Source organism: Peromyscus leucopus, chromosome 22 (genome assembly GCF_004664715.2).
Source record: "Peromyscus leucopus breed LL Stock chromosome 22, UCI_PerLeu_2.1, whole genome shotgun sequence".
Classification (NCBI taxonomy): Eukaryota; Metazoa; Chordata; class Mammalia; order Rodentia; family Cricetidae; genus Peromyscus; species Peromyscus leucopus.
The window spans coordinates 10,791,116-10,804,736 of NC_051081.1; the positions used below are offsets into that span (position 1 = coordinate 10,791,116).

A 13,621-nucleotide genomic window follows, 5' to 3' on the forward strand; every position below is an offset into this window, starting at 1 on the left:
TTTTTACCCAGTGGTGCTACAAACGAGTATGCGTCCCCTTCGGGTCTCGACCAGAGGGTGTAGATGGGGCCTGGGGACCGTGGACTCCATGGGGCGACTGCAGCAGGTCATGTGGCGGTGGTGTGTCATCTTCCAGTCGTCACTGCGACAGCCCTAGGTCAGTCCTTGGGACCCTCTCCCAACAGTGAAGCAACCCTCAACATCCATCACCCCCTGCCTCATCTCTCTCCACTGTCCTCTGCTCCTTCCAGGCCAACCATCGGGGGCAAGTACTGTCTAGGCGAGAGACGGAGGCACCGATCCTGCAACACTGATGTGAGTTCTCCATGGCCCTTGCCCCCACCCCATCCTATCACGCTCCCTCCAACCCAGTATCTCCTGTCATCTAGTCTTAAGACTATTTTCATTATGGAAGTCAGCTCCCTCAAAATAATTGCCATCAGTCTCCTGACCCCGCTCTTAAGTACGGTTTAGTGTCTTCACCTTCACAGCTCATTTAGCCCCAGAATCCAAACCCTACTCATTGTCATCCGTCAAAGCCTGATTGAGTGTGCTCTCACAAACCAGCATCCTTCTGAAGCCCATCTTGAGTGTATCCCCTCATCACAGTTGCCCTCTGGAGCTTCCTGCTGGCTCCTCCTTAAATGTTAGAGCTCTCTCTAGCTGAAGATGGCTCTATTACCTAATCATGGCAATATTTAGGTGTGTAGGCCACCAAGCCAAAACAAGGGATGCTCAGAAGTCAGGGAAAGCTTTGGGAACAAGCAGTGGCCTTTGTGGTCCCCTGCATAGGGATTATCAGAGCATCTACATACCACTCACAATCAAAAATAATTCAGTCCTTTTCCAAAAACCAGCTCCATCCTGTATCTCCTGTCTCTCAAGAAAAGTTTGAACTCAGAATCCAGGCATCTACCCCCAGCTCAGCCTTAACTTAATGAATCACTCAGGTCCCATCTCACAAGCCAGGAACAGTGGTGTACACCTATGATCCTGGCACTTGGCTGAGTCAAGAAGATTACAAATTTGAGGCCAACCTAGTTTATCTACAGCAAGAGCCTGTCTCAAAAATGCACAAGGGATAGGAAGACGGTTTACTTGGTAAAGTGCTTACTGTGCAAATATGAGGTCCAAAATTCAGACAGCACCCAGACATGAACACAAGCACAAATGTTCACACACACAAACCATCTTATATGCACCTTCCTGGCTAGTGTGGACCATCCATTCCCGCCTGTACTCCTTCCTGCCTTAGCCTCACTCATCAGAATCACGCCACTTGGAACAAAACTTCTCTACTCTAACTTCTTCACACCTGCCCCAGGACTGTCCCCCTGGCTCCCAGGACTTCAGAGAAATGCAGTGCTCTGAATTTGACAGTGTTCCTTTCCGTGGAAAGTTCTACACGTGGAAGACATATCGAGGAGGTGAGTGAGCCTCCCAGAGGCCATGGAACCATTGAGGACAACAGCAGTTGGCTTATAGACTCATGGAGTCCTCATCCTTTACCCAAGGAAACAGTTGTCTTTGATATAACTCAGTCCTTGATACAACTCAATGGTACTTTATATGTAGGGGAATATCGCTATTCCTTCTGCCCATGGTGTCAAGTCTGGGGTCTGTTGCTCTTGTCCTTACCTCCCCTCAGGCAAGGAGTTCCAGGGTGACCTGGCTCCAGGTCTGATGGGGCTGTGCCCCCCAGGGGGCGTGAAGGCCTGTTCACTGACTTGCCTAGCAGAAGGCTTCAACTTTTACACGGAGAGAGCAGCAGCTGTGGTGGATGGCACACCCTGCCGCCCCGACACAGTGGACATTTGTGTCAGTGGCGAATGCAAGGTAGAGGAGACTCCCAAAGAGAAGAAAAGAGGGTGGGGAGAAGTTTAGGGGAGGGAGAGGTCTCCGTGACACTATCAACACTTCCATTGTCTTCCTGTGTAGCATGTGGGCTGTGACCGGGTGCTGGGTTCTGATCTCCGAGAAGACAAATGCCGAGTGTGTGGGGGTGACGGCAGTGCCTGTGAGACCATCGAGGGGGTCTTCAGCCCAGCTGTACCAGGAAGTGGTAAGAATCCTTGCCTCTATTTCCCTCCTGTGGCTGAGATCTGGGTTAGCCTTATTATAGTAACCAAGACCAGTAACTCTTTAGACTTTAGGGATCCTGTGGAATCTGAATTATAGTGAGTGTCCTGGGAACCCCAAAAGTCCTGGGAGCACAGAATCGCCCTTAATTTTCTTGTTGCTGAGACAAAAATACCTCACAAGAAATAAGGAAGATTTCATATGGCTTTCAGTTTGTGGGAACATAGTCCATCATGGTACTTAGCTATCTTCTTCCTTTTTATGCGGTCTGGTCCTCTAGCCCTGGACCAGTGCTAACCATTAGGGTGGACCTTCCCCCTCAGTCAACTCAATCTAAAAAACTCTACACAAACATGCCCAGAGACTTGTCTCCAAGTGATTCTAGATCCCTTGACATTGACAATCCATGTTAGCTCATCACAGTCATAATTAGGAAGGGCCTTCGCTACTGGCTTGGGATCTATCTAGCTTATAAAAATTCATATGAGTTGGGACTGAGGATTCAGATCTCTCCCTTCTACACCATTCTGGGGGCTTCAGGATGGGTGTAAGGGGGCACTTTCCATCCTGTGAGTCTAAGGGGCTGGGAAACCCTCTATACTGGTATGGGAGGTCTTACAGTCAGGGAACTAGGAGGGTGTTCAGAAGACCATTTCCAGCTTGGGATGAGAAAGAGAGCTCCCAAGGAGTAGGGATGAGATGATAAGAGGGTTCTAGAAGGATGACGGAGTTGAAAGTGTTAGCAGAGGGATTGTGGCCAGATGGTATATAATTGGCAGAGACCACAAAGAATGAGTTGCAGAATGTGTGTGTCACTCCCTAGGCATGGTTAGACTAGAGGTGGTTGATTTGTTTGTTTGTTTCGTTGGTTCTTTGGTTGGTTAGTTTAAGAATAGAACATAGCACTTGGAAGGCAGAGGCAGGTGGATCTCAGTGAGTTCGAGGCCAACCTGGTCTACAAAGTGAGTTCCAGGACAGCCAGGACTGTTACAGGGAGAAACCCTGCCTTGAAAAAAAAAAAAACAAAACAAAATAATAGAACATGTGACCAGGTGGTAGTGGCACACACCTTTAACCCCAGCACTCGGGTGGCAGAGGCAGGCGGGTCTCTTGAGTTCCAGACCAGCCTGGTCTACAGAGTGAGTTCCAGGACAGCCAGGGCTACACAGAGAAACCTGTGTCTTGAAAACAACAACAACAAAAGACTAAAACATCTGGACTGGAGAGATGTTCAATCAGTAAAGTGTTTGTTGTGCTGGGGTAAAGACCTGAGTTTGTTCCCCAGGACCCACATTAAAAAAAAAAAAAAAAAAAAATCTGGGCATGGGCCAGATACTCAATGAGTAAAAGCGCTTACTGCAAAAGCCTAACAATTTCCAGAACCTAAAGTGAATGAAAGAACCAGCTGCCATTGTATGTATTGTCCTGATCTACACACACACACACACACACACACACACACACACACACACACACACACAAGCAGCTTAGATTACATCATAGCCTAGATTCAGGTTTGGAGAGTGAGGGTACAAAAGGTGAGAGAGAAGCTGAGCACAGTGGTACACACCTGTAACCCCGGCTGATTGAGAGGAGCCTGGTAACAAAGTGAGAAGTGTTAGAAGATGGCTTGATCAGTAATGTGCTTGACACAGGAGAATGAGGACATGAGTTTGATTCCCATTACCCACACAAAAACCCAGTTATGGTGGTGTGTGCTTATAGTCACAGCACTGAGGAGGCAGTGACAGAAGGATCCCTGAGAGTTGCTGGCCAGCCAGTCTAGCTTAATCCAAAAGTACTAGGTCCCAGTGAGGAATGCTGCCTCAAAAATCAAGTTGGGGGCTGGACAGGAGCCTCAGTGGCTAAAAACACATACTGTTCTTACAGAGGATCAAATTGTTCCCAGCACCCACATCAGCTGACTTCACCACCACCTGTAAGTCCAGCTCCAGAGGTTCTGGTACCCTCTTATGGTCTACACAAACACACACACACTTAAAAGTGTACTTTTAAAATAGGGTCTCACTGTGTAGCTCTGGCTGTCCTTGGAACTCATGTAGACCAAGCTGGTCTCGAACTCATAAAGACCCACCTACCTCTGCCTCAGAGTGCTAAGATTAAAGGCATGTGTCACTAGCCCCAAGGAAAAATAAAATAAAATAAAAAGTAAGAATTAAATCTAGAGTTTCAACTTTTTTTACATAATTAATGAGTCATTTTTAAATTTTAAGTTTAAAAGAAAAAGTATATGGCTCCTAAAGAACAGTTCCCAAGACTGACCTCTGACCTCCACATGCACACATACATGTACCTGAAAACCCATGAATACATACACACAAAGTACAGAAAAAAAGATAGAAAAGAGATTAGAAGTTAGATGATAGGGCGTCTGCTGTTCTTGGTTTTGGGATGTGCAGTAGAGGCTAGCAAGAGGAGTCCATGTAGGCAACCAGGTGACCTGGGACAAGCAATAAGCTATTTCTGAAGATAAATGTTGAGAGAAAAAAGGCATTGAGTTGGGAGACAGAATGAAGAACTCATAGGATCTTGAAGTGATAAGAGAATGAGGAAAGAGAGATGAAAGACTGAGGTGTTCTTAGGCCTAGCAACACCTGATCCCAACCCCTGGAGTGTCCATAGCACCAAGTGCTCTGGTGATAAGATACTGACTAGACTACCAAGTAGTGGTGGCGCATGCCTTTAATCCCAGCACTCAGGAGGCAGAGGCCGGCAGATCTCTGAGTTTGAGGACAGTCTGATCTACAGAGTGAGATCCAGGACAGCCAGGGCTGTTACACAGAGAAACCCTATCTTGAAAAACAAAACAAAACAAGCTAACAAACAAAAGACACTGACTAGAGTAGGAAGCAGAAATACAGCCCAAGGGGAAGGTGATTGTAGGATGCAGGACAATATGGGGGTCCAGGCATAGAAGCTAAGAATCTTGGAACCATGGGTGAGCAAAGATGTAGGGGTCACAGCCGGCAGTCAGTGGTGGTGCCTCATGGAAGACTAGCTCTGATGCTCAAATCTCATTGTCACCTGTATAGATTGTGACTTCCATGATACCCTTTTCCTCTGACTCAGCTCAGCCTCACTGCTCAGTGAGACATGTGGACTTAGATCTACCCATTCTGAGGCAGGCAAGTTTGGGTTCAAATCCCAGCCAGCCACTTCTTGCCTGTAAACCCCTGGTGAGCTGCATAGCTTCCACCTAGGTTTTTATAATCTGTAAAATAAACACAATGAGAGAAGTTAGATAGTTCGGTCAGTAAAATGCAAGCATGAGAACTTGAATTTGATCCCCAGGACCCACACGTGGAAGGAGAAAACAGACTTCTTTTTTTTTTTTTTTTTTTTTTTTTTTTTTTTAAGCTTTGGCTTTGGCTCTTCAAGACAGGGTTTCTCTATGTAGTGTTGGTGCCTGTCCTGGAACTCACTTTGTAGACCAGACTGGCCTCAAACTCACAGAGATTCCCCCTGGCTCTGCCTCCCAAGTGCTGGGATTAAAGGTGTGCACCACCACCGCCCAACGAAAACAGACTTCTTATAATTGCCCTCTAATCTATACATACCATGGTACTTGTGCACTATTTTCTTCTCTCTCTCAGATACAAACACACACACACACAGAGAGAGAGAGAGAGAGAGAGAGAGAGAGAGAGAGAGAGAGAGAGAGGAGAACATGATCGTCCACATACTTTATAAAGTCCAAATGAGTTTGCCGTGGTATATCCTCTAAGCATGTAGCATGAGATGGCTAACTGCAGCCATTAGGGGTGAAGGATGAGGGAGAGGGACACAGGTGGGTGTGGAGGCAGGCTGAGTGGGTGACAGCTGAACTCCATCACCAGGGTATGAGGACGTCGTCTGGATCCCCAAAGGCTCTGTCCACATTTTCATCCAAGATCTGAACCTGTCCCTTAGTCACCTGGGTAAGCAAAGACAGGGATGAGGATTGTGATTCCATGGGAGTTGGAGGGCAGGCAAAGTGACTTCATTTCTGACCCCTGTGCTTTACCTCAGCCCTAAAGGGGGACCAGGAGTCTCTGCTACTGGAAGGACTACCCGGGACCCACCAACCTCACCGCCTTCCCCTGGCTGGGACCACCTTTCATCTACGACAGGGCCCAGATCAGGCCCAGAGCCTAGAAGCCCTGGGACCCATTAATGCATCTATCATCATCATGGTAACAATGAACCTGGGGGCAAAGTACAGGAAGACCTGAGTATCCTATGGGGATGGGGATTCCATGATACCTCCAATGACTGTTTCCTGTACCTCCAGGTGCTGGCCCAGGCAGAGTTGCCTGCTCTCCGCTACCGCTTCAACGCACCCATTGCCCGGGATGCACTGCCTCCCTACTCCTGGCACTATGCCCCCTGGACCAAATGCTCAGCCCAGTGTGCAGGCGGTGAGGCCAGGGTGCGGGCCAGGGACCAGCACTGCAGCCAACCTGAGCTTCTCTGGGCTGGCCAGGGCTGAGAGGGCTTCTCCCTCCCCCCAGGCAGCCAGGTTCAAGTGGTGGAGTGCCGAAACCAGCTGGACAGCTCAGCAGTGGCCCCGCACTATTGCAGTGCCCACAGCAAACTGCCCAAGAGACAGCGTGCCTGCAACACAGAACCATGCCCACCAGAGTAAGTGTCCTCCATGGGGCAAGGTGGCTCAGGAATAGGTGGGAATGTTCTCTGCACTCGGGGATAGTCCTCATTGGAGAGTGGAGAGTAAGTGGATCACTGCAGGACTGGGGTGACTGGAAGAGTACTGGAATTATGGGGCTCGCAGGGTCAAGGTGTCAAGTGCTCAGCAGGATGAGGGTCAAAGCCCGATTGTCAACTGAATGTAGTAGTTCATGCTTTTAATCCCAGTTCTTAGGAAGCTTCGAGTTCAGGGCCAACCAGGATTATGTAGTGAATTAGAGGCCACCCTGAACTGCATAATATCTTGTCTCAAAAACCAATGAGCAGGAATTTCAGAGATGGCTCATAGTTAAAGAGTACTTGCTTCTTAATTATGAGAAGCTCTGACCCCAGTGTCTATGTTAGATGGATCACAAATGCCTGTTACTCCAGCTCCAAGAGATTCAATAACTCTTCTGTGCCCTCCACAGGCACCTACAATACACATGTGTGTGCACACGCACATAGACACGCACACAGATACACATAAATAAAAACAAGATTTAGAATTTTAAATCACGCACAGGGACTGAGGAAATGGCTCAGTTGATGTGTCACAAGTGCCTATGTCACAGGTAAGATACCCAAGCAAAACATGGGTTACAGTGGCAGGCACCGAAACCCTACTTTAGGAGGAAAGGGTGGAGACAGAACCCTGAAACTGGAATGGCAGCCAGGCTAGCCAGTCAGTGAGCTCTGTTCAGTGAGAAACACTGTTTTGGGTTTGCTTTTTTTTTTTTTAAAGGTGGGGAGTGGTATAGGAAGACACTCGAGGTCGCCTCTGGCATCACAAGTATACACATGCTCATGCACACGCATGCCCAAACATATATACACCAGAAAACAATTAAAACATTCAATTGTTCTACAGCCTCAGTTGTCGTACACTGTAGCCAAGCTTGTAGCCCAAGAAATGGGTTCTCTTCAGAGCCCTCCCTCCGATCTGAAGTCTGGATATGGGGTAAAAATGATCTCTGAGGGGGAGCTGCCCAGTGCCAGTTTGGGGAAGACTAGGATAGGCAAATCCAGAAGCTCGCTGGTTGAGCTGCCCTGCACTGTGCAGCACTCAGACCCATTTCTCCACCCCCACAGTTGGGTTGTAGGAAATTGGTCACGATGCAGCCGTACTTGTGATGCTGGTGTGCGAAGCCGCTCAGTGGTGTGCCAGCGCCGGGTGTCTGCTGCAGAGGAGAAAGCCCTGGACGACAGCGCCTGTCCACAGCCACGCCCACCTGTGCTGGAGGCCTGCCAGGGCCCAATGTGCCCTCCTGAGTGGGCAGCCCTGGACTGGTCTGAGGTCAGCTTCTACCTTTCTTCCCACCCTACCCACTCTCAGTACCGAAAGCACACGGACCTGGGCTGTCTGTGTGGAAAAGCTGTTGAAACAATCTTGCCCTAAGCCCCACTGCTACCATGATCAAGAGAGGTGCATTATGGGTGCCAAGGCTTCTGGACTCTGGGCTTGGTCTGGCCTATTGCAAATGAAAGGTGGTCCCCAGTCTGGGGCAGGTGGTAAGGCTTGCGAGTGACACAGTAACAGACTGGGCTGGAGGACAGCACAGGGGCCATCAGCTACCTGTCCATTCCTTGTGTCACACTGACCTAGCACCCACCCATCCACTGAACATAAAACACCCCTTCTAACTGCAGTGCACCCCAAGCTGCGGGCCTGGCCTCCGCCACCGAGTAGTCCTTTGTAAGAGTGCAGATCAGCGGTCCACGCTGCCCCCTGGGCACTGCCCTCCCTCAGCCAAGCCACCAGCCACTATGCGATGCAACCTGCGCCGCTGCCCTCCTGCCCGATGGGTGGCCAGCGAGTGGGGTGAGGTAGGTGGGCCTTGCCCTGTGGGATAAAGGTGAGGTCTTGAGAGAGATAACTCTCTAAGACCGCCGTCTTAGAGAGATGACTCAGTGGCTCTTCTCTTCAGTGCTCCTCACAGTGTGGCCTTGGCCAGCAGCAGCGCACAGTGCGCTGCACCAGCCACACTGGCCAGCCATCTCGAGAGTGCACCGAGGCCCTGCGGCCATCCACCATGCAGCAGTGTGAAGCCAAGTGTGACAGCGCGGTGCCCCCTGGGGATGGCCCAGAAGGTAGGTGCACCACAGGGGTAAAGGGCACCAGGCTTTGATAAGCAACAAGTGAGCATGGGCCAAGTTTCCTGATGATTAGTCCTTGAGATTCGGCTACAATTTTATTTGTTTTTGCATAATTTGAGGATGAGATGGGGATTCATCTGCTTTGGGGTTCCTGTGAAGGTCAGAGGGAACTTGCAGGTAGTTGGTTCTGTCATTCCATCATGTGGGTCTCAGATTCAAACTCAGATCTCACATAGCCCAGGTTGACGTCCAAGGGTCAACATGCAACCAAGGGTGAGCGTGAACTCATGACCCTCCAGCCTCCACCTTCCAGGTGCTAGGATTACAGGACTTCACCAACACATCCAGTTTTTGCAGTGCCAGTGATGGTAGCCAGGGCTTGTATTCAAGGGTGCTACTACCGCAGCCCCAGCCCAACTCAGGCACTGTTGATGTTTTGGACCACATAAATCTGCCAGGTGATTTGTGAGATGTTTCTAACATTTCTGTAAATGATGACTAGACAATGGTAGTCCCTACCACACTCATGATTTCTGTAGACACCTCTGTATCTCCAGATAACGTGTGCCAGTTTGGGAGGAGGGAAAATTCAGTGCTTATACACCATTGCTTTTACACTATACCTTTTTTTTTTTAACCTAAGTAATTTTTTTCTTTATTTTTCATTATTTGTTTGTTTTGGGGGGTTATTGTTGTTTGGTTTTGGTTTTGGTTTTTCAAGAGATGATTTCTCTGTATAGCCATGGCTATCCTGGAACTCGCTCTTTAGACCAGTCTGGCCTCTGCCTGAGTTTACAGAGATCCGCCTGCCTCTGCCTCCCGAGTGCTGGGATTAAAGGGGTGTGCCACCACTGCCCAGCTATTTTGGTTTGTTTTATCACTTTGAGACAAGATCTCATAGGCCCCAGTCTGGCTTGACCTTGTTATGTTCAAGGATGACCTTGAACTTCTTGTCCCAAGTGCTGAAATTACAAGCATGGGCCATCACACACAAATGGTTCTTTTTATTAAATCAGGCCTTGTTACCTCAAACTCCATGCTCAAGCAATCCTTCATAATACCTAGGACTACAGGCGTGTGAGCCATTGCACCCAGCTGTAATTTTTTTTTTTTTTGTAAGCCTATTTTTGATAGAGGGAAGTAGAGAAATTTATTCCAAACTCTAAGACTAAATGACAATGGTTTGCCTTCCAACACTGTATCAGTCACTTCATTTGTGAAGAGTACAAATGATACATTCGTTTGGAAAGAAGTGCTACATGAAGGATATGGAGCCTATTAGAAACCACATACAGGGCTGGAGAGATGGCTCAGAGGTTAAGAGCTCTTCCAGAGGTCCTGAGTTCAATTCCCAGCAACCACATGGTGGCTCACAACCATCTGTAATGAAATCTGGTGCCCTCTTCTGGCCTGCAGGTATACATGCAGGCAGAACACTATACATAATTAATTAATTAATTAATTAATTAATCTTAAACAAACAAACAAAAACTACATACCACTGCTAAGTGGAAATTTGTATCCATGGTCCCCAACAGAGGCTGTTAAATATTATGGGCTTCATGGGTGCTAGGTGAATGTTCTCTCACTGAGCTATTAACCAGTCTTTATATGAATTCGTTGAGCTGAGCTCAAGGTCTTTGGTTTATTAAAAAGCCAAAGGAACCTAGTGTGATGGTGGCCTCACACAGGTTCTCTTGGTATGAAAAGGTAACAGGTCTGTCATCTTAAGTTATTGGGGTGACCTGGGCAGAAGGATTGCACATTCAAGACCAGCCTGTACTATAGAGCAAATCCTGTCTGAGCAATTTATCCAAACACTGTCAAAATAAAATGTCAAAGGAGGGCTAGGAAATATAACTCAGAGTGCTTGCCTAACATACTCAAAGCCCTAGGTTCAATTTACAGCAGAAAAAAAAAAAAATATGTCTTAGGCAGCTCCAGATGCTGTATTCAAAACCCTCAAAACAATAACCAGGAGACAAAGTGAAATGGCTCAGTGAGTAAAGGTGCTTGGTAGTGCAACCTTGATGACCTGAGTTCAATCCCCAGAACCCACATAGCAATGGAAGGAGAGAACCAAATCCACAAAGTTGTCCTCTGACCTCCACACATGTGCTGTGACATGCACATCTGTGCATACACATCATACATAGAATAATAATAAGTACATAGATCCTCAAAATAGGCTAGTGATGCAAGCATGACTATAAACCCTCTGTGAAGGATGAGGAAATTGGTGTACAGGAAAGCAAAGTGGCCAGCTAGAGTTCACGACTGCTAGGAGAAGCACTGGACTCTGATATTCTCTCTCTCTCTCTCTTTCTCTCTCCCCCCTCCCTGCCCCCCCCCTCTTCTGCCCCTCCCTTCCACCACTACAGAATGCAAGGATGTGAACAAGGTGGCCTACTGCCCCCTGGTGCTCAAATTTCAGTTCTGTAGCCGAGCCTACTTCCGCCAGATGTGCTGCAAGACCTGCCAAGGCCGCTAGGGGTGTGCAGCACCAGGAGCCACCCCAGAGCACAGGCTAAGGGGAAAGCCCACCGGAGAGGGCCTGAGGGAGTGGGGGCTGGGACTGAACAGTGAGATGTATTTGAAAGTTATTTATTGGGTAACCCCTATAGAACTCCTGGCTAGGGAATGGAGAAGAGCTGGCTGCCCCAGGGACCCTCTCCTTGCCCAGTTGACAGTGGAGAGGACTGCCCCTTGTTGCACACATCTTTAAGTCCCCAACACTCCCCCCACCTTTGATCGGAATATGTACTGTGAAGAGTGGGGGTGGGGAGGGGGTATGCCGGTGCCCTGCCCCCCAGCACTGTTCTATCCCTCCACTCTGAGCTGGGGGGATTTATATCTGCTATGGGGAGTGGGATTAATACCACCTCCCTGTGGCCCTCCTCCAGACTGACCAGGGGAAAGATCTGCCCCAACCTCCACCCTGCTTGCCCCAGGGGGAGCCCAACATCTAGGCTACCCCCACCATGGTGCTAACCAGCCCTACCCTGGGGCCCACACACTCCTCACCAAGAAGCATTACATCAATAAAGTTCTGTCTTGTATAGATTTCTGCTCACGAATGAGTCTGTGTCTCTGTATAGGCATCTCATAAAGGGAACACAGCTAGGGTTGGCAAGATGTCTCAGTGTGTAAAGGCACTTGCTGCCAAGCCTAACTATCTAAATTTAATCTCTGGGACCCACATGGTACAAGGAGAGAACCAACTCCTATAAATTGTACTCTGCCCTCCACAAGCTTGCTGTGGCTTATGTGTCCACACACATGAATGAATAAACAAACTAAAAGATCTTTTAAAGTGGGGCAGGAGCCCACACTTCCTAATGGGTCATCTTTGGCTAAGAGAGAGGACTTTGACCACTACAAATAAAAAACTATCATTTGCCAGGTGGTGGTGGCACACACTTTTAATCCCACACCTTTAATCCACAGCAGAGGCAAGTGGATCTCTGAGTTCAAGGCCAGTCTGGTCTACAGAGCAAATTCCAAGACAGCCAGGGCTACACAGAGAAACCCTGTCTTGAAACAAACAATCATTTTAAGATAAAAGTACAGTTTCTAATAGAAGCTTTCAAAGGTCCAGTCTCCTTTTACTCCCAACCAAATGTGGTCATTCTGCCCCTTTTTACATACTGAGTTGAGCTACTGATCCTGGATATTGGAGACAGGGCTTCTCAGCTATGACCAGGAGGGGGCACACTTCATCAAGAGAGCACAGGACACAGAGACATCCCAGTCCTCAGACATGGACCAAAGATGGATCTGAACACAGGTCCCTGCTAGACTCTCAACGGTCTGGTTCAGTTTTAGCCACATCCTCAGTGGGTGGCATGAAAAAGTGACAACCACTTTGTTTTGTTTTTTGAGACAATGTTTCTCTGTGTAACAGTTGTGGTTGTTCTGGAACTATCTCTGTAGACCAGGCTAGCCTCAAACTCACAGAGATCCGCCTGCCTCTGCCTCCCCCTCCCGAGTGCTGGGATTAAATCATGTGCCACCACTGCCCGGGGGGCTAGGTGACAACCTCTTGGAACTGCCATTTCCTCAAATGTCAAGAGAAGACTCAAGTGGGATCTGATCTTCCAAAGATCAAGGATTAGGATGGTGGACCCTATATGCTCTCATCACTGCTGATAGAGCCAAGTCATGAAAATAGCAAAGCTGCAGGTATGAAAACCCAGATTGGGCCAAGAGTAATGGTGCATACCTTTGGTCCTAGCACTCCAGAGGCAGAGGCAGGATGATCTCTGAGATTGAGGCTAGCCTACTTTGCATAGCAAATTCCAGACCAGTCAGAATTCCATAGTGAGACCCTGTCTTACAAAAACAAAAATCCACAACAACTTCAGATATGTGGCGAGCAGGGGTGGAGGTGCTGGATAGATGGCTCAGCTGCTATGAGCGCTTCCTGATACTCCAGAGTACTTCAGTCCAATTCCCAGCACCCACATCAGATGGTTCACAACTCCCTGTAATGCCAGGCCCAGGAGATCCAGTGCCTCTGGTTTATACACACATACTTGTGAGTACAATTATTTGAAGTAAATCTTGTTTTTTGAAGGCCAGATCTGGGGCTAGGCCTTTAAAAGCATGAGTTTGAATCCCCAGAATCCACATAAAGCCAGATAATAGTGGCAAATATCTGCATCCCCAGAATCCCCAGGAGAATCCCAGAAGCTTGCAGGCCAGCTAGCCTGGCTTCCACAGTGGGAAAACAACAAAGACACCTGTCTCGGAGGTGGGGGCG

General features: G+C 48.4%; 1 protein-coding gene across 7 annotated transcripts in view; it reads left to right on the forward strand.

Moving 5' to 3' along the window:
- Nucleotides 1-11,936, forward strand: part of Adamts10 (ADAM metallopeptidase with thrombospondin type 1 motif 10) — a 31,056-nt gene extending 19,120 nt beyond the window's left edge. For 4 of the 7 annotated variants that reach the window (XM_028859911.2, XM_028859913.2, XM_037197949.1 and 1 more), the window contains 13 exons: nucleotides 12-157; nucleotides 252-315; nucleotides 1,325-1,427; nucleotides 1,703-1,836; nucleotides 1,939-2,062; nucleotides 5,937-6,017; nucleotides 6,109-6,272; nucleotides 6,371-6,497; nucleotides 6,591-6,720; nucleotides 7,855-8,059; nucleotides 8,413-8,589; nucleotides 8,691-8,853; nucleotides 11,241-11,936. In XM_028859911.2, the coding sequence (XP_028715744.1) occupies nucleotides 12-157; nucleotides 252-315; nucleotides 1,325-1,427; nucleotides 1,703-1,836; nucleotides 1,939-2,062; nucleotides 5,937-6,017; nucleotides 6,109-6,272; nucleotides 6,371-6,497; nucleotides 6,591-6,720; nucleotides 7,855-8,059; nucleotides 8,413-8,589; nucleotides 8,691-8,853; nucleotides 11,241-11,350 (1,728 nt within the window). In that variant the 3' untranslated portion in view covers nucleotides 11,351-11,936. Of the gene's footprint in view, nucleotides 1-11; nucleotides 158-251; nucleotides 316-1,324; nucleotides 1,428-1,648; nucleotides 1,837-1,938; nucleotides 2,063-5,936; nucleotides 6,018-6,108; nucleotides 6,273-6,370; nucleotides 6,498-6,590; nucleotides 6,721-7,854; nucleotides 8,060-8,412; nucleotides 8,590-8,690; nucleotides 8,854-11,240 lie in introns of those variants that run through there. The other 3 variants (XM_028859910.2, XM_037197948.1, XM_037197950.1) reach the window with 2 other exon arrangements.
- The last annotated feature ends 1,685 nt before the right edge of the window (nucleotides 11,937-13,621 follow it).